Here is a 17,774-nt window from a genome sequence, read left to right as displayed (position 1 = left end):
GTGTAGGGAGCAGCTACTCTACAGACAGGGTTCCATCTCTTTCCTAGCTGTCCCCGCCCCACCCCCTCCGTTCCGGAAGTGGTCCTTCACTGGCTCCGGGTGCTCGGAGCGTAATCTCTGCGCTCCCGGAAGTGGTCCGGCAACCGCGCGCCGGGCCCGGGCAGTGCCAGCTCCTGCTCGGGGCGCCCCGGGCCCGGGCGTCGCCATGACCAGCGAACTGGACATCTTCGTGGGGAACACGACCCTTATCGACGAGGACGTGTATCGCCTCTGGTTGGATGGTTACTCAGGTTGTGGGGGTCCTTCTGGGGGAACCAGTGGGGCTGAGCAGTTGTTTTGAATGGAACAGGGGGCGGGGCCAGGACTCAGACATCCTTTAGGGAAGTGGTCACCTTGCTTGGAATGAGGCATGTAGAAGGGTTAGTGCTGGCGTTCCTGAAGGGACTCAGGGGTCAGGGGGGCTGGGTCTTGATGATGGCACCCACTCCCCAGTGAGCGACGCTGTGGCTCTGAGAGTGCGTTCGGGAATCTTGGAGCAGACGGGGGCCACGGCGGCGGTGCTGCAGAGCGACACTATGGACCATTACCGCACCTTCCACATGCTTGAGCGCCTGCTGCACGCACCACCCAAGCTACTGCACCAACTCATCTTCCAGATTCCGCCCTCCCGGCAGGCGTTGCTCATTGAGAGGTGCTCACCTGGTGGATGGTGGGGACGTCAACCAGTCTGACCATATACCTGTTTTGCAGGCTGAAACCGAGGTCTGGGAGGGACAGGACTTACTTAAGAACTAAGAAAGTTGAAAGATGAGGCCAGCCCCAGGCCTGCCGGGACCCCTTTTCCCCTCCTTTATGAAGAATTAGTGGTGTCTTCTTGCTTCCACAAGATACTATGCCTTTGATGAGGCCTTTGTTCGAGAGGTCTTGGGCAAGAAGCTGTCCAAGGGCACCAAGAAAGACCTGGACGACATCAGCACCAAAACAGGCATCACTCTCAAGAGCTGTCGGAGACAGGTAGGCACTGCACCCACAGTCCATTTTCAGTCCTCTCCTTTATTCCATCCCTAGGCTGCTGTCCCACCTCCAGCCTCTGACTGTGGCAGCAGCTTCATGCCTAGTCTCTTCCCCCCCTCTTTTTGTTCTTTCTAAGTCATCCCCTTCCTTATGGCCAGGATGACCTTTCATAGGTACACATCTGACCTTGGCTCTCTCCTGCTCATAAATTTTCATTACCTCTTGGGTAGAAACTGCACTTCTTGCCTTTAATCTTCAGCCTCTCCTGCTCCTTGCAGACCTCTCGAGGCTTTCATTTCTCAATTTCCAGGATTTCTTTTGTTCATGTTGCTTTTACCTGGAAGGTGCTATTTTTGACCTTATCTGTCCCCCTGAAATTAAAGTCTTCCACACAAGACTTTTTGTCAGTGCCAGGGAGAAATAAGCTTTTGAGCCTTTGATGCCCTTCTTCTGTGCCTTCCATGAGCTCCCCAAGTATGGCTTTGAATTCCTAGGACTTAGGAAAGTCTGTTCCTGTTTAAGTTCCTGAAGACTCAAGAGAACATGATGGTGCAAATTGGGGTTACATTTAGAGAGAGGAGTGAGTAAGGGTGGCGGGGGGCATCACTCATTGGTAGAGCACTGGCCTAGCATGCAGAAAGCCCTGGGTTCCATCCCCAGCACCACGAAAAAGAAAAAAAAAAAGTGAGTAAATATTAATTATTCAAGGCAAGATGACAAAAGCTGGCAAACATTTGTTGAATTGATAATAGCTACTAATAACTAGTAGTTTGTTGAAGAACTGGCAAGTGCTAAGTCAGCATCTGCCAACTGAATAGGTGGTTAGGAGAGAGAGGGATGTTCACTAAGCAGTTCATTGGGTGAGCACATTCTAACCAGTCTCATTCCTCCCCTAAATGCCCTCTAGTTTGACAACTTTAAGCGAGTCTTCAAGGTGGTGGAGGAAATGCGGGGCTCCCTGGTGGATAACATCCAGCAACACTTCCTCCTTTCGGACCGATTGGCCAGGTGAGGGGCCAGCCATCTGCCCTTCTGCACACACCTTCCCTGGGCCCTAAGTCTGACCCATGTTGCTCAAGTCAACTTCTTCCACCTCCTAGCTTTACTAGGGGGATGGCTATCCCACTTCTGGTCTGTACGTTGGATCAGACTGACCTGGATTCAAATTCTGTCCTGCCATTTTGCATCTGGGCTGATATGAGGTGGCACATTAAGGTACTTAGGAAGTGCTCAGTAATGGTAGCTGGTACCCTTGTAGTCTTCCACATTATTCCTTAATAAACCTGGGCTGAATGCTTCTCTGTGCACAGATGAAGAGTCCCATAGAGAAGTGACATGAGACATTTCATACAGTGAGTTAGGACAGAAAGAGGCTAGAATTTGGATGCCCAGCTGAGGTTGCCGGTGGGAGCTTGTTGCTAAGAAGGAATTTTTTTATTCTACACACTAAACATTTATCTAGTAAGCTTAATATTCAGGACATTATTGTAGGCACAGTGAAAAGGAATTTCAAGCACTGAGAGGACCTGCCTCCTCCTCCCTGCAGGGACTATGCAGCCATCGTCTTCTTTGCCAACAACCGCTTTGAGACAGGGAAGAAAAAGCTACAGTATCTGAGTTTCGGCGACTTTGCTTTCTGTGCTGAGCTCATGATCCAGAACTGGACTCTTGGAGCCGTTGGTGAGGCCCCCACTGACCCAGGTGCCTGGATACTCTCTCTACCTTCCTAGGGCCTGGTTCCCACCTGCAGTTTCTCCTGTAGGCCCAGTTTACAGCATCCTTTTGTCTTCAGGTTTCCACCCAGGCTACTTCTGCTCGTAGTCTGCTTTCCCACACACACCTTATCTGCAGAGCAAGAGCCCACTGCTTCTACAACATGGCACCTGTCACTCCACCATGAGACCTCATTTTCTCTTCTGTTCCATGGGTTGCAATGAGGTAGTGGGTGAGGAATGCTCAGGATCTTATGGGATGGGTTTATTACCTACCCCAACTCCCTTCATGGGCCTCACACAGACTCCCAGGTGGACGATATGGATGTGGACTTAGATAAGGAGTTTCTCCAGGACTTGAAGGAACTCAAGGTGCTAGTGGCTGACAAGGACCTTCTGGACTTGCACAAGAGGTGACCTTGGGAGTCCATGGGCAGGGCCTGAAGTGGGGGCTGAGATGGCTCTAGGCATAACCCTTTCTCCCTGTAGCCTGGTATGCACTGCCCTCCGGGGAAAGCTCGGCGTCTTTTCTGAGATGGAAGCCAACTTCAAGGTCTGTGGCCCTGTCCAGCCTCTCCCCTGGCATCTTCAGCCTACCCCTCCCAGCAACTGTGCTCTTGCCTGAGGTTAACTGGCAGGTGGCGATGTTGCTCCCTCTGCCCGCCTGTGAGGAGGGACAGGCTTATAAACTGAGGGGACCTGGTTGATTGAGGGAGGTGGATAGATTTGAGGAGGGGCCTCTCCCCCTCACCCTATAGTCTCTGGGCCCAGCTCCTTCTGGGCAGAAAGCAGAACTCTCAGGGTTCCTGCCCCACAGAACCTGTCTCGGGGGCTGGTGAATGTGGCTGCCAAGTTGACCCACAATAAGGATGTCAGAGACCTGTTTGTGGACCTCGTTGAGAAGGTGAGATGTCCTTCCTGCCACCCTGGGATCCCTAACCCAGCCTGTCTATGGATGGTACTGGTGATACTGTTCTCTTTAACCCACAGTTTGTGGAACCCTGCCGCTCTGACCACTGGCCACTAAATGACGTGCGGCTCTTCCTGAATCAGTATTCAGCATCTGTTCACTCCCTGGATGGCTTCCGGTGAGAGATCCCAGACCTTGTGTCTAGCTTGGCCTTGATCCAGCTGGCCACCTGCCAGGGTTCACCCTCCTGCAGACTCAGGGTTCCCTATCTTGCTGCCTTAGGGATTCCTCTTAGAATCTGTATGACCTTAAGCAAGTTATTTAACCTCTCCATGCCTCAGTTTCCTCACATAAACTGAGGATAATTAGAAGAATCACAAGAATTCATGAGGACTTGTTGTGTATGGTGGTGCACACCTTAATCCCAGCTACTTGAGAAGCTGAGGCAGAAGGATCACAAGTTCAAGGCCAACCTGGGCAACTCAGCAAGACTCTATCTCAAAAGAAAAAATTTAAAAAGGGGCCAAGGTTGTAACTTAGTAATGAACAAGCCTGGGCTCAATCCCCAACCCCCCCCCCCCAAATATATATATATGAGGATTTGTTGCTGCTTTCGTTACAGGCACCCAACCCTCTGGGATCGGTACATGGGCACCCTCCGTGGCTGCCTCCTGCGCCTCTATCATGACTGAGGCTTCTCTTCTATCCTGAGCACACTGAAAATAAAGTTGCCATAAGTTTGAAGACTGATCTTCACTCCAGGGAGAGGAGCATTTGGGGACATGTGCGGTGTATACCTGTGTATACCTGAGTGTCATTGGTGTATGCCAGCCCCTCTGGGACTGGGGCAGGTCAGGGATACTGTCTGTTATCTCCCCCACTTGCCATCTCCATGCCCCAGCTAAGTAAACCGAGGAGCCAAGAGTTTTGTCTTGGTTTATTCAAGTTGTATAGAAGATTGGGAGGATAGGCAAAAACCTCAGGCAGGGCCTGTGTAGAGGCAGCTGGCATGCAGGAGGGGCCAGCAGGCTGCTGACATGTTCAGGGAGGGCAGGAGACTGGCTGCTTTTTAGCTGGTTTTCCCACACGGGCTGTGATTGGGTATTTGGTGATGCCACAGGTATTGCTTCCTCGGTGCAGTCGGAAGTAGCCCTAGGAAGTTAGGGGAAATCAAGGCCAGAAGGTGGGAGAGGGCCTGTTCTACCTTGACCCCTCTTGCAATGGATCCTACTCACCTCCTCACCCCAGTTGTCCCCCCAGGAGTTCTTCAGAATCCAGTAAGGGGTGGAGGGGCGAGGACGGCAACAAGATGCAGAAGAGGCCGATTGTATCCCCTCTTCCACCTTGCTCTTGCCAAAACCCACCAGCAGGACAGAATGATTCACAACCCGGGGGTCACAGGTGGTGGGTGTGGCCTTGAACACACCATTCTGGTAGTGCTACAGGGGCAGAAGTGTTGAGTTTGAGCCCACCCATCCCATATGCCCCACCTCCCATGTCCTACCCTACCCACCTGCAGTGGCTTCATGTTGATGGTCACTGTGATGGGGCCTTGGGTAGCCAGGTACCAGGCAATTGCTGGAGATGGAGGGTGCAATCAGGTCCTGCCTGCCCTGGGGTTGCTGCTCTTGGCATAGGGGTGTCCCATTCTCCCCCTACCCCCCACCTCTGTCTGTGGCCAGTCTGGGTGCCTCCATCCTAGTTTCTGTCCCTCAGCCCCTCCATCCCCTGCCCGTGTCCACCCTGGCCGCACTCTGCTCGTTTTCCTGCAGCATGATGAAATCCTGGATCCAGGCCACCTTCTTAAACTTCTTGGCCAGGCACATGTGGGCCTGGGTGTGCCCCTGGAATGGGTAGTCCTTTTCACTGGCCAATCCACCTGAAGACAAGCAAGATAAGGAAGGAGCCTCCGCTTCTGAATCTCCCCCAGCCCTGTGCTTGGCTAGCGATGGGGATACTCACTGTTGTTGAGGACAGTTATGTATGCATCCCAGACGAAGCCACCCTTGCAGCCGTCCCCACAGCGGCCACAGTCAAGCAGTTCTGGGGCAGAAAGGGACAGTGTGGGTGACCAGGCCCCTATCCCTCTTTTCCCTATCATAGACCCCTCTCCCAGCCATACCCTGCACAGAAACTTCCACGGACTGTTGGTATGTGATGCCCCATAGGGCCTCGATGTTGCCTGCAGCAGCCATGGCCCAGCAGCAATTGCAGTTCCCCTGGGAAGTTAGAGGGTAGAGCACCGTGGGTGTTCAGGCCTATCCCCCCTTCTCCCACCCTTGGGCTGCATACAGATAAACCTATCCAGGTGAGGGCAGATACCTGATTCTTTTTTTAAATTATTTTTTAGTTGTAGTTGGACACAATACCTTTACTTTATTTATTTATTTATTTTTATGTGGTGCTGGGCGAGTGCTCTGCCACTGAGCCACAACCCCGGCCCCAGATACCTGGTTCTTGATAGATGAGATGATGCCATCTGCGTTCCGCCAGTCACAGGTGGAGGGCAGAGGCTTCCCTGCCTCTTCAGGCCCTGCCTTTCTTCCCATGCTAGGGCTCCCATCTGCTTTCCAGTGTCCATAAATCTTTCCAAACTCCTCCTCTGGGGGACAGACAGGGCCACAGAGGTCAGTTTTGACCCCATTTTCTCCCTATTCTGCCCCTTCCACCCTAGCCATCCACATCCTTGGCCATTTGGGTCCCTCAGAGGTGGCAAGGTAAGGGTACTGGCCACATCCTCCACCTTCCTGCCAGGTCACATCCGCCACCTCCTCTTCACACCAAGCTCTTTGCTGGTACCTTCTGCTTCACCTGCTGCCTCTAGCCCTTGAGCTGGGCTGGGACAGGTTGGCTGAGTTCCTGCCCTTGAAGTCTGAGATTTGGGACAGGCACCCTCTGGTCCTCAAAGTAGAAAGTCTGTTCTGTCCGTCTGCTCTACCAGTATATCCTATAGGAGATCCAGCTTTCCCACCCGCCACATGTGGCCCAGGAGGGTCCAGGTACCTGTGAGGTCACTGAATGGAGTCACCCCAAACTCAGCTGTGCCCAAGTCCTCCTCCTGTAGTTGCTGAGCCTTGGCCAGGTTCTGGGCAAAGATGTCCAGGCGGCGAGCATACTCTACACCAAAAAAGAGTTATCTCAGGCTGACTCCCAAGCCCCCTCAGAGGCAGGAAGTGGGCACTGGCCGGGCATGTTCCTACCCAGGTGGGCACTGGCTCCTTTCCTGTAGCCCCTACAGACTCTACGGTAGACAATGGGCGAAGAAGTGGTTACCCAACCCACCTAGAGTTAGGACTTTCCCAGAGGCAGCAAGAGGAGCATCTTCCCACCCTGGGGAGGCTGAGTGAAGGGCAGAGTGACTCAGAAGGGAAAGTGAGTGGCTGGAGACCGGCTTCCTGCCAGGCCACATCCGCCACCTCCTCTTCACACCTCTGACCACAGATCAGGAGCTGGAACAGGGTAGGGTGGAAGAATGGGGTCCAGATCAGCCCCCTATGGAAGAGGAGATCCAGGACAGAGGGGGCAGGAGCTGGGTTGGCAGCTCATGGGGAGAGAGGGAGTCCCTACCTTGGGGACAAAATGGGTATGTTTGGGTGCTTGTTCAATGAACTCATGACTAGATGGTAGTTCCTTTTCCACTGCCTGGAATGGCAGAGAAATCAACTGCAGGGCTAGGAGAGATGCCCAACAGCTGCCATCTTCCCTTCAGTAACATGGCAAAGGATGCTCCTTCCTGTACCTACATGTGCATTTGGAGAACCAAGCAGTATATCCCCAGCCCTGCTGAAGTGAGTAGCCTGGGCCAAGCTTATCTCCCACCATGAGCCTCAAGTTCTTCATCTATTTGGAGTGGGGGCTAGACTGGAGATTTATATGACCCAAGATACCTGCTGGGTTCAAGTAACTCCGATTGAACTGGATTTGGAACAACTTGAAGACCTCTTTCAGCTCCAGTGGCCAGGGACCTAGATTCTGGCAAGGAATCGAGATGGAAGAGAAAGCACAGGTGGAAAAGTCATTGCTGGGACCCCACCTTAGCTCTATCTCCTAGGACTGGGCTAAGGTGTCAGTGAATTATCCTTCTTGGTCTTCCTTTGTGAGCCTGGACACAGCAACCTCCTTTCCAGTCTCTGTTACTCCCTCCGAGAAATAGGCATGGCAAGCCAAGTCCACCCTTCCTTCCTTCTTTCCTTCCCGTTCTTTTGATTAAATCAGGTGAGCTTTACCACTGAGCCACATCCCTGGTCCTTATTTATTTATTTATTTTGAGACAGGGTCTCTTTAAATTGTTGAGGGTCTCATTAAGTTGCTGAGATTATAGGTTTGTGCCATCTTGCCTGGCGACAAGTCAGTTGTTTCTGAAGGGATGATCCTGGACCTGGTACTGGTAGTGGGGAGGGTAAGGGAGCAAGTTGGGAGCACTTACCTGGGCTCCATGGGAGCCTGTGATGTTTTGGGTTAGGCTTGCCAGTAACAGGGCCAAGATGGCGAAGAGGCAGGTAGTCAAAGCCATGGTGGTGCAGCCCCAAATGTGTGCATGGGCAGGAAGCTGTCCAGACCAAGCTGGAGGGGGTGGAGCTGAAGAAACCACTAAAGGAAGCTGGGCTTGAGGTAGGGGTAGACCCCTAGAGCACACAGCTGCCTCAGGCATTCATGGTTTTGTCCCTCCATCTGCCTGGCTGTTCCCCACCCCAATCCTTTTTCTTTATTTAACAGTGCTCTAGGCCACTGTTCTGGGAAAATCTGGGGATACAGAGATGGATTAGAAAGAGACAAGGATAGATACTGAGTGGGCAGTGACAATAAAGGCACCACTGCCATGATGGGAGACCCAGGGGATTATAGGCCTCAGACACATGGCAACCAGGTGAGGATAGAGGATGGTCAGTACCCCCTGGGGAATCATTCTTGCTTCTCCTATGCAGTTAGTCAATACAAGGGCCACCTCCTTCAAGAAGCCTTCCCTGCTCCCCTGTCCTGTGGTATAACCTTCTTCAGCCCCATGAGCCCCTGCTGTTCCTGTGCCCACTTGGCATCTGACTCCCAATCATACCAGAAATGTCCAATTTACCTGTCTTCAATGTTCAGGACAGGCCTACATAGAGTAGGCTCAATGTTTTTTTTTTTGTTGTTGTTTGTTTGGTACTGGGGATTGAACCTGGAGTGCTTAACCATTGAACATATCTCCAGCCCATATTTATATTAGAAACAGAGTCTTGCTGAGTTGCTTAATATATTAGCATAGTTATGCAACCATCACTACTAATTTCAGAACAGTTTCATCATTCCAGAAGAAATTCTAGGGGCTAGGGTTATAGCTCAGTGGCAGAGCATTTGCCTAGCATGGGTGAGGCACTGGGTTCAATCCTTAGCACCACATAAAAATAAACAAAATAAAGGCATGCTCTCCATCTACAACTACAAAACATCTTTAAAAAAAATTTTTTTTTGTAATTGTAGGTGGACAGAAATGCCTTTATTTTACCTGTTCATCTTTATGTGTTCCTGAGGATTGAGCCCAGTGCCCCATGCATGTCAGGCAACCACTCTACCACTGAGCTACATCCCCAACCCCATACAAAAACATTTTTAAAACAGTTTTAAAAATTCCATATCCACTAGCAGTCATTCCATGTTCCCCCCTTACCTGGAAAGGAAAACCATTAGTTTCTCTTTTCCTATTTTGAATATTTTATATAAATGGAATATGTGGTTTTTTGTGTGTCTGGCTCCTTCACTGGGTGTATTATTTTAAAGATTAATCATACTATAATGTGTTTCAGTATTTCCTTTTTAAAGATTTTTTTTATATGTAGATGGGCACAAAATCTTTATTTTGTTTATTTATTTTTATGTGGTTCTGAGGATCGAACCCAGTACCTCACACCTGCGAGGCAAGTGCTCTACTTTTGAGCCACAACCCGAGTATGTTATTTCTTTTTATGACTGAATAATATTCCACTTGTGCGGAGGTACCACATTTTGTTTACTCATCAGTTGATGGACATTGGGTTGTTTCTACACTTTGGCTTTCATATACAGTGAAGAGTTGTTTAGATTTTTTTGTGTGTGTGTGTGTGTATACATGTCTTCAGTTCTCCTGGGCATACATACACCTCCCATTCTCCATACCGTTGTCAACACTTTGTTATTGGCTGTCTTTTTTATTTTAATACGCTATGGTTTAGGGTTGCTTTTCTTTTGTTTTTTTGGTGGTACTGGGGATTGGAACCAGGGGCGTTCTACCACTGAGCCACATCCTCAGCCTTTTTATTTTTAATTTGGAGAGAGGGTCTCTCAAAGTTGCCGAGGCTGGTCTCGAACTTGCCATCTTCCTGCCTCAGCCTTCGAATCACTGGGATTACAGGCTGCACTATGAATGTGATTTTTAAATGCTCATCCCAGAGGCTGGGAAGAACGGTGGCAGGAGCAGGGAATTAACCCTCAGCCTTTCGGCCTGAAGCTCACAGGGCTTACCACAGGACTCACCTGCTCTTTCCCTTCTCGGTACATCCCCTCCTGGTAGCCACATTGGATGCGATTGTGAGGATATACAGGAATGGGAAAGGGCAGGGAGGAGCGACTATTCCCGCTCGCAGCCTGGCCCCAGGGGGATCTCTGGACACGCGGCCCTTTCCCGTCTGGTCCCGCCTTGAGACGTGGGCAACGCGAGGCCCCGCCCCTTCCTGGGAGCCAGATCCGCCCAGACTCCGCCCCCAAGGCATGCTCTTTGCGGCGGGCCTGGGCGGGAGGAGGGTCGGGAAGCGGCTGGTACTGTCCCCCGTCACGTTGCGCTCCCGAGTTCAGGCTTGCCCGTCTTCTCAGGGGGTTCCATTCATTTTGGTCCAAAAGGGAACTTCCGCCCCAGCCCCCAAACTGTTGTAGTTTTGCGGACGCAGGGCGCGGGGAAGGCCGTGAGGAGTGAAGAGACCACCTGGCTGAAGGCGGGCCTTGGGTGGAGGGCAGATGAAGACATGGACAGTTTTGTGCCTGGGAGCGCCTCATGCCTGGATGAAGTTTTGGGACTGCTTAGTGTCTGGGGTCACAGAATAAAATTCTGGAGCGAGTTAGAGTGAGGATGTGGCAGACCAGTATCAAGTGGGGGTCTAGGTGCCCAGTTACCCTGGGAGGCACAGAATCAGCCTGCGTGCTTCGCGGGACTAAGGAGTGGGTGCATAGGATGGGATTCTGGAGGCACAGATTGGGAAGAGTCTAGGTGCGCAGAATAACATTTTTGATGGGGGCCTGGCATCAAGGCCAATGGCCCCAGGACCTAGCACTGGGGGACCATGGCCGGGCGCCCGGAGTCGGCTCCGGCTGACGCCGTGGGGGATCGGGTGGGGGCCTGTGGCCGGCCGGGGGCGGAGAAGCGGGGGTCGGGGTCCCTCCCCCTGGCGCCGGCTCAGGAATCCGCCGAAGGGCGGGCGGAGGCGCCGGGGTGGGCCGCGCCGCGGCGGGCGGGCGGGGGGCGCTTCCTGGGGCCGCGCGTCCAAGGAGCTGCGCCGTCCGCCCGTCCGTCTGCCCGCAGGCATTGCTGGAGTCAGCTTAGTAGCTGGTCGCTGCGGGCCCAAGTAAGTGGCAGTCGTGGAAGGAGGGCGCAGGCCTGAGTGTCCGTGGAGTCGGCGCAGCGCAGAGCCAAGAGGCCTGCGCTCCTCGGCCCACATCGCTAGGCACTCGGCGGGGGCGGGGCGGCCCCGGGCGGTGGGCCTGGGACCCTGGCCTGCGAGAGGAGTCAACCCCCAGCTCCGGAAGGCTTTCAGGGCCCTAAACACGGTCCTGAGCTGGAGAAGGCTGGGACCGGGGTTCCGAGTCCCAAGACAGAATATGGGGGGTGCCATGGCCGAGGCCCCTGACCCCTGCCCACCACCTCCCAGCCCCAGGATGCTCCCCTTCGCCTCCTGCCTCCCCGGTTCACTACTGCTCTGGGCGCTGCTGCTGTTGCTCTTGGGGGCAGCGTCTCCCCAGGATTCCGAGGAGCCGGACAGCTACACGGTGGGGACAGTGGGGCCACTGGCCTGGGATGGGATGGGCAGGGATAGAGAGACCAAGATCCTGGGGTGGCTGCTGCTGGGGAAGATTCTCCTTTCCCCTGGTTGGTGGAAGACCTGGACACCATTGTTTGGAGCAGGCCGGAGGGTGGTGGAGCTCAGGCCCTTGTCTTGGCCTGGCCGATTGGAAGAAATCTAGGGTGATCAATGGCTATCTCTGGTTCCTTCCAGGAATGCACAGATGGCTATGAGTGGGACCCAGACAGTCAGCACTGCCGGGGTGAGTGTGCCTGGGGGACAAACCACCCTTAGGAACCAGGAAGGGAATTTCTGCTTCCCAAGGACACCACCATCTCCAAAAGCTGCAATAGGACCTCAGGGTCCTGTTCTCAGCCCAGTCCTGTTGGACCCAGGCTGACTCTGATTCCCTGGGAGCCAGCTCACCTAAGGCTAGCCCTTTCCTCTCCAAAAAAACTCAGGAAATTTTGCCTCTACCCCCTCCCGCTAATAGACCAACCAGCAATAAGGCCCTGCCCGAAGGGGCCAGGTTGTGTACATCCTCTCTGAACCACTCTCGTGCCAGCTCTTTGTCCCATTGAAATCTGGGAAGACAGTGTCCATAGGGGTGGGTCAGAGGCCTGCAAATCTCTCTTGGTCCAAGCAAAAGCTAGAGCTTTGAGAAAGGATGAGAGTCACTTGGGTGGGAGAATGTGGGCAATAGTGGAAACAGCTGCCCTACCTCCAGCCCTGGCAGAATCTGGGGAGGGGTCCTGAGCAGGCAGCTTGGCTTGTTGAGTAGAGAGAAGGCCTTACCCAATCACAGTGCAAAGGTGACTATGCTAGGCTTCTTGCCTCCCACTCCCTCCAGGGCCAGCCCAGGAGACTGGCTGTGTCTAACAGGTCCCTCTCTGCAGATGTCAATGAGTGCCTTACCATCCCTGAGGCCTGCAAGGGAGAAATGAAATGCATCAATCACTACGGGGGCTACTTGTGCCTGCCCCGATCAGCTGCTGTTATTAATGACCTACATGGCGAGGGACCCCCTCCACCAGTGCCCCCTGCTCAACACCCCAACTCCTGCCCACCAGGCTATGAGCCCGACGATCAGGAGAGCTGTGTGGGTGAGTGGGGGCCACTCTGCATTCAGGCTTCCTTTCTTCTCAGCAAGCTACTTCAAAACTCAGACCTCATTTTCCTCCCTTGCTCAAAGACTCCTCAGGGAGCCATCCATATCCTCATCCACATCCTCACCATGGCAGGCCCTGTGCGTGTCCCACTGTCTCGTCAGCCCCTGGGATCCTGCCTTGTTTCCTGCAGAGACATGCAAAAACTCTGCCTCCCAGTCTCTGTCCCTGCCCTCTTTCTGGTCTGGACCCCACCCCTGGGAGCCATAGGCCTTGCGGGAGGGAGGATCCTGGAGTCAGTGTTGCCCCAAAGAGGGTAGAGTATGGACGAGGTCTTGTTTCCTGAGCTTCCCTGATGGGTGTCATAGGTTAGGGGTGCCCCCACATGAACTCTTACTTGTGCTGCTTGGACAGTCTAATTCATCTGTTCCTCTTTTTGGGATCACTCATCACCCGTGTGTCCATGTGAGTGGCATGTGGCTTGTGTCACCCTCCCAAGTTGAGGTGTCTCACTCATGTTTGATGGCATGTGGGATCTCCTGCAGATGTGGATGAGTGTGCCCAAGCTTTGCATGACTGTCGGCCCAGCCAGGATTGCCATAACCTTCCTGGCTCCTACCAGTGTACCTGCCCTGATGGCTACCGCAAGATCGGGCCTGAGTGTGTGGGTGAGTTCAGGGAGCAACCTTTCTCTGTGTCTCTGGCTTGGCTCTCTTCCTAGCACTTGACTCTCACCTGTCTCTTGTCCTAGCACCTGACCTTTATTCCAGCCCACCCCTAGGCCCCTGTCACCTGTGCCCTCCTGTTTTCAGACACGGAAGATTGTATGTGGGTGTTTCCTGGCTGACAATCCCCCTAGACACAAACAGGACTATGGGTGCTGAGCCTTTAAGTCCCAGCCTGCTTGGGCCCCACCTGACTTCTGTGCTCTGCCCTCCTTCTCAGACATAGACGAGTGCCGCTACCGCTACTGTCAGCACCGCTGCGTGAACCTACCTGGCTCCTTTCGCTGCCAGTGCGAGCCGGGCTTCCAGCTGGGGCCCAACAACCGCTCCTGTGTGGGTGAGGCTGGGCCAGGCCAGGCTTCTGGGCAGGGAGGTGTGAGGTCAGGGAGCTTCCTTCCTGACCAGCCTAAGTGGAGTGGGGGCTTTGGACCATTCTTTGGCTTTCACCCTTCCCGTTTTTTCCTTCCTGGAACCTCTAGATGTGAACGAGTGTGACATGGGGGCCCCGTGTGAGCAGCGCTGCTTCAATTCCTATGGGACTTTCCTGTGTCGCTGCCACCAGGGCTATGAGCTGCACCGAGATGGCTTCTCTTGCAGTGGTGAGAATCCCACCCCTGTCCCAGCTCCTACATTGGTTCCCCAGGCCTTGTAGCATCTGGCCACACTGTCCTTTCTTTAATGTCCTATCCTCTGTAGCCACATATTTCCTATGTACTCTGGGCTAGGCTGGTGGGGAAGGCAATTGGGTCCCTACTGAAGTTCACTGGGGAAACAGAGAAGGATTTGGGTGCTACTCTTCCTGGGAGTCATGCTCACTTGGGTTTGAATCTGCACTAGGGCAAGTCACTCTTCTCTCCAAGCCTGTTTTTTCTGTACAATGGGTTGTATGGAGGGTGAAGTCAGACAATAACAGGCTTCATCAAATCTTAAAAAGTGAACCATTTACTGAGAACTAGGCTGTTCTGGGCACTTTCCTCATGTACTTGGCCTCGTTTCATCCTGTTTTCAATCATAGGAGGTGGGTACGATTTTTTCCTTTCTCCAAAATGAGGACATTAATCTCTCTCTCTAGGTTTGTGGGAGGATTGCAGAAAATAAGCATAAGTACTGGGTAAACAGTGACTTTCATTTTCCCACTAAGAAGTTAAGTAACTTGCCGAAGTTCACACAGCAAGGGTGAGATAGTGCCAGGGTTCTATCCTGGATTTCTCACCTGGCATGGTCTCTGTTTATATTATGCTTCACTGTGGAATACAGCCTTGTTGGTGCATGGCAGCATGAGGGGAACAAAGCCAGAAAAATGGTGCCCTGCCTGTGTAGTTCACAGTGTGCAGAGGTTACTGGGTGCTTGGCCTGATTGTGGACTGCAGGAATTATCAGATAGATTACTGAAAACTAGAGCAGGCTGCACTTTCAGGACTTGTTTAACTGCTCATTTTATTGACAAGGAAACTGAAGTTCTCCCCAAATCAGTAGGATTCATACCCAAGCCTCCAGATTCCCAGGGTCCACCCCACTTATTGTATTTACAGTCCTAGGGTGAAGAGACAGCTGTGAGCCAGAAGGCAGGAAGACCTTTCTTTTTTTCCTCTTTTTGGTGGTGCAGGGGATTGAACCCAGGATCTCACACATGCTAAATTCTTACCACAGAGCTATACCCAGACTTTTCTTTGAACCCTCTATCTTCCTCTTGAGATCCGCAGAGCTTTTCTTGCCCTCTCTTCCCACACTCAGCCTAACTTGGGAATGGGCTCTCTCAGTACACCTTTGTGAGACTCAGTTATGAGGATGGCCCGAGTCCTTATCCCTGCCTTCCCTCAGATATTGACGAGTGTAGCTACTCCAGTTACCTGTGCCAGTACCGCTGTGTGAATGAGCCAGGCCGCTTCTCGTGCCACTGCCCACAGGGCTACCAGCTGCTGGCCACACGCCTCTGCCAAGGTACAAGTTCCCCGGAGGGGGGTGGGCAGAGTAATGTCAGGCCTGTGGCCTAAAGCCCCTGATTCTTAGCCCCTCTCTCTTGACACAGACATTGATGAGTGTGAGTCTGGAGCACATCAGTGCTCTGAGGCCCAAACCTGTGTCAACTTCCATGGGGGCTACCGTTGTGTGGACACCAACCGCTGTTTGGAGCCCTATGTCCAGGTGTCAGACAAGTAAGTAAGCTCAATGCACTGCCTTCACAAAAACTACAACTCCCAAAGGGCTGTGGAGCAGACTGGCATCTTATTGGACTGGTGAGTGCCCCTGAGGACTGGTGGGAGTTGTAGTCTTATATCAGAAGTAGGCAGAGCCTCTTGGGAGTCCCTCCTTTCCAGGTTGGGCAATATTGGGGGATGGGCCAGGAGCTCATTCATATTCCCCCACCTGGGGGGTCTCCAGCCGCTGCCTCTGTCCTGCCTCCAACCCCCTGTGTCGGGAGCAGCCTTCATCCATCGTGCACCGCTACATGAGCATCACCTCAGAGCGGAGCGTGCCGGCAGATGTGTTCCAGATTCAGGCGACCTCTGTCTACCCTGGCGCCTACAATGCCTTTCAGATTCGTGCTGGAAACTCACAGGGGGACTTCTACATTAGGGTAAGGCTCTCCTCTGCTCCCACCCTTCAACTGACATGCATACTCCAAAATGGAATTCCAGGAAGCCCTCAATAGAAACTAGATTGTACTTATGCCCAGACTCTCCTCTCAAAGCTCCCCGTTGGGAGGTAGGACTTCTTGGGAAGCCAGGGGGCATTCTACATTCCTAAGGTATAAATTATAGATGTTAAAGGCAATTCTAACAGGCCCTCGGGCACTGGGGTTTGAGTCCTTGGGACTGGTTTTCCTATTTGGCCACAATTTCTTTACCCATGAAAATAGGATAGTGGCAGAGTTTTGTGAAGGGGTCCAAAAATCCATCTCTGTTAATAAGCTGTAGGGGTGGGGGTCTGTGTGTGGCTCACTGTGAACAGTGAGAGGGTCTCAGACCCACGGTCCTCGTGCTTTATTCGGCATGATGAGGTGTTTGGTGTTAGAGCTTTTCTTTTTGAAACTGATTGCTTTGAAGGGGAATCTGCCTGCTCTGGATCACCAAAGGTCCCCATCAGTTTCAAGTCACACCTGGTCTTGAATCATGAGTGTGAACCCTTGTTAGGTAATTTTACCTAAAAGGGCAGGGAGAGGAGAATCTGAGGGCAGGGTAAAGGAGAGAGGAGACAGTCAGGTTGTCAGAGCCAGATGAGAACCTGGGTTATAGCCTGATGGCCAGGACTGTCTCCCCACCTCTCAGCCAGAGGGAGGGAGGTGATGCTGGGGTAGGGTCCTGGCACATGGGCTGACACAGTCTACATTTCCTGCCACCCACTGTGCCCTGCAGCAAATCAACAACGTCAGCGCCATGCTGGTCCTCGCCCGGCCAGTGACGGGCCCCCGGGAGTACGTGCTGGACCTGGAGATGGTCACCATGAACTCCCTCATGAGCTACCGGGCCAGCTCTGTACTGAGACTCACCATCTTCGTGGGGGCCTACACCTTCTGAGGGGAGGGACCTGCAGCAAGGGAGAAGGAGGAGCTACCCTCCCTGCAGCCAAGGAGCTTGGGGCTCAGGAATGACTGTTCTGCTAAAAGGGAGATGTTGTGAAGGGCAGAAAGAGAAAGGCAATAAAGGGAGAAAGAAGGAGTCCTGGTGGCTGAGGTGGTGGGTAACCTCAGCCTGGAGGAGGGGCTGGGCTTATGGGAGGCAGGCCAAGCCTACCTAAAGGGGGATGGGGGCTCTGTGTTCAGGCTGAGGGGCTCCACTGATGGGAGCTGGGAACTCTGTCACAGGCTTTAGTCACCCTGAGGGAGAAGAAGGTAATAAGGCATGCAGATCCTGGGCCCCAGCTGAGTTTTAGATCTGGCTGAGAAACCCTGGTCCAGACAGTAACAGAATGCCCAGGGTTCCAGTCCTAGCTGTGCCTCAAACTAGGTATGGAACAAGTCCTAGGTAGCTTCCTGGGCATGTTTTCTAATCTATAAAATTAGGCAACCAGTGGGTAGTTTTTCATCTTTTCCAACTTGCAGAACTTCTTACCAAAGGAAATTTTGTATGGTCAGGGACCATCTGATTATACAGATTCAAAATTGCAATGCCCCACTGACTCCATCTCCCTAACCAGGGAACTCCAGGTCCTGAGAAGCTTGCTTTAAAATACACTAGACAGGCTGGTGGTGTAGTTTAGTGGTAAAGTGCTTGCTTAGCACTTGGGAGGCCCTGGGTTCCACTCTCAGCACTGCTTAAGAAAAATAAGAAAGAAAAAAAAAGAAAAAAAAAAAAAACAAC

At 52.8% G+C, this 17,774-nt stretch overlaps 3 protein-coding genes across 6 annotated transcripts; 2 read left to right on the top strand and 1 right to left on the bottom strand.

The window, feature by feature from the left end:
• The first annotated feature begins 131 nt into the window (after positions 1-131).
• On the top strand, positions 132-4,380 carry Fibp (FGF1 intracellular binding protein). 2 transcript variants are annotated; one of them, XM_076844775.2, is made up of 10 exons: positions 132-290; positions 493-691; positions 888-1,014; positions 1,922-2,022; positions 2,561-2,694; positions 3,031-3,139; positions 3,216-3,279; positions 3,544-3,630; positions 3,717-3,814; positions 4,259-4,380. In XM_076844775.2, the coding sequence occupies exons 1-10, from the start codon at positions 206-208 to the stop codon at positions 4,326-4,328; spliced, it is 1,074 nt and encodes a 357-aa protein (XP_076700890.2). In that variant the 5' UTR covers positions 132-205; the 3' UTR covers positions 4,329-4,380. The 2 variants fall into 2 exon arrangements, with proteins under 2 accessions (XP_076700890.2, XP_076700891.2); XM_076844776.2 differs by having other exon boundaries at positions 185-273.
• A 247-nt stretch (positions 4,381-4,627) lies between these two features.
• On the bottom strand, positions 4,628-8,149 carry Ctsw (cathepsin W). The gene is made up of 10 exons (XM_076844774.2): positions 8,063-8,149; positions 7,524-7,608; positions 6,640-6,753; positions 6,087-6,238; positions 5,759-5,855; positions 5,599-5,679; positions 5,390-5,515; positions 5,150-5,214; positions 4,872-5,075; positions 4,628-4,788 (listed from the first exon to the last, which is right to left on the bottom strand). Exons 1-10 carry the CDS (start codon positions 8,147-8,149, stop codon positions 4,678-4,680), a joined length of 1,122 nt encoding a protein of 373 aa, XP_076700889.2. The 3' UTR covers positions 4,628-4,677.
• A 2,914-nt stretch (positions 8,150-11,063) lies between these two features.
• On the top strand, positions 11,064-17,704 carry Efemp2 (EGF-like fibulin extracellular matrix protein 2). 3 transcript variants are annotated; one of them, XM_076844772.2, is made up of 11 exons: positions 11,064-11,207; positions 11,511-11,628; positions 11,856-11,904; positions 12,539-12,745; positions 13,294-13,416; positions 13,694-13,810; positions 13,953-14,072; positions 15,295-15,414; positions 15,503-15,629; positions 15,856-16,051; positions 16,830-17,704. In XM_076844772.2, exons 2-11 carry the CDS (start codon positions 11,518-11,520, stop codon positions 16,989-16,991), a joined length of 1,332 nt encoding a protein of 443 aa, XP_076700887.1. In that variant the 5' UTR covers positions 11,064-11,207; positions 11,511-11,517; the 3' UTR covers positions 16,992-17,704. The 3 variants fall into 3 exon arrangements, with proteins under 3 accessions (XP_076700887.1, XP_076700886.1, XP_076700888.1); XM_076844771.2 differs by lacking the exon at positions 11,064-11,207 and having other exon boundaries at positions 11,358-11,628; XM_076844773.2 differs by lacking the exons at positions 11,064-11,207; positions 13,294-13,416 and having other exon boundaries at positions 11,358-11,628.
• The last annotated feature ends 70 nt before the right edge of the window (positions 17,705-17,774 follow it).

Source organism: Callospermophilus lateralis, chromosome 2 (assembly GCF_048772815.1).
Source record: "Callospermophilus lateralis isolate mCalLat2 chromosome 2, mCalLat2.hap1, whole genome shotgun sequence".
Taxonomy (NCBI): domain Eukaryota; kingdom Metazoa; phylum Chordata; class Mammalia; order Rodentia; family Sciuridae; genus Callospermophilus; species Callospermophilus lateralis.
Note: the sequence above shows the minus strand (reverse complement) of the source record. Positions and strands in the feature narration are given on the sequence as shown.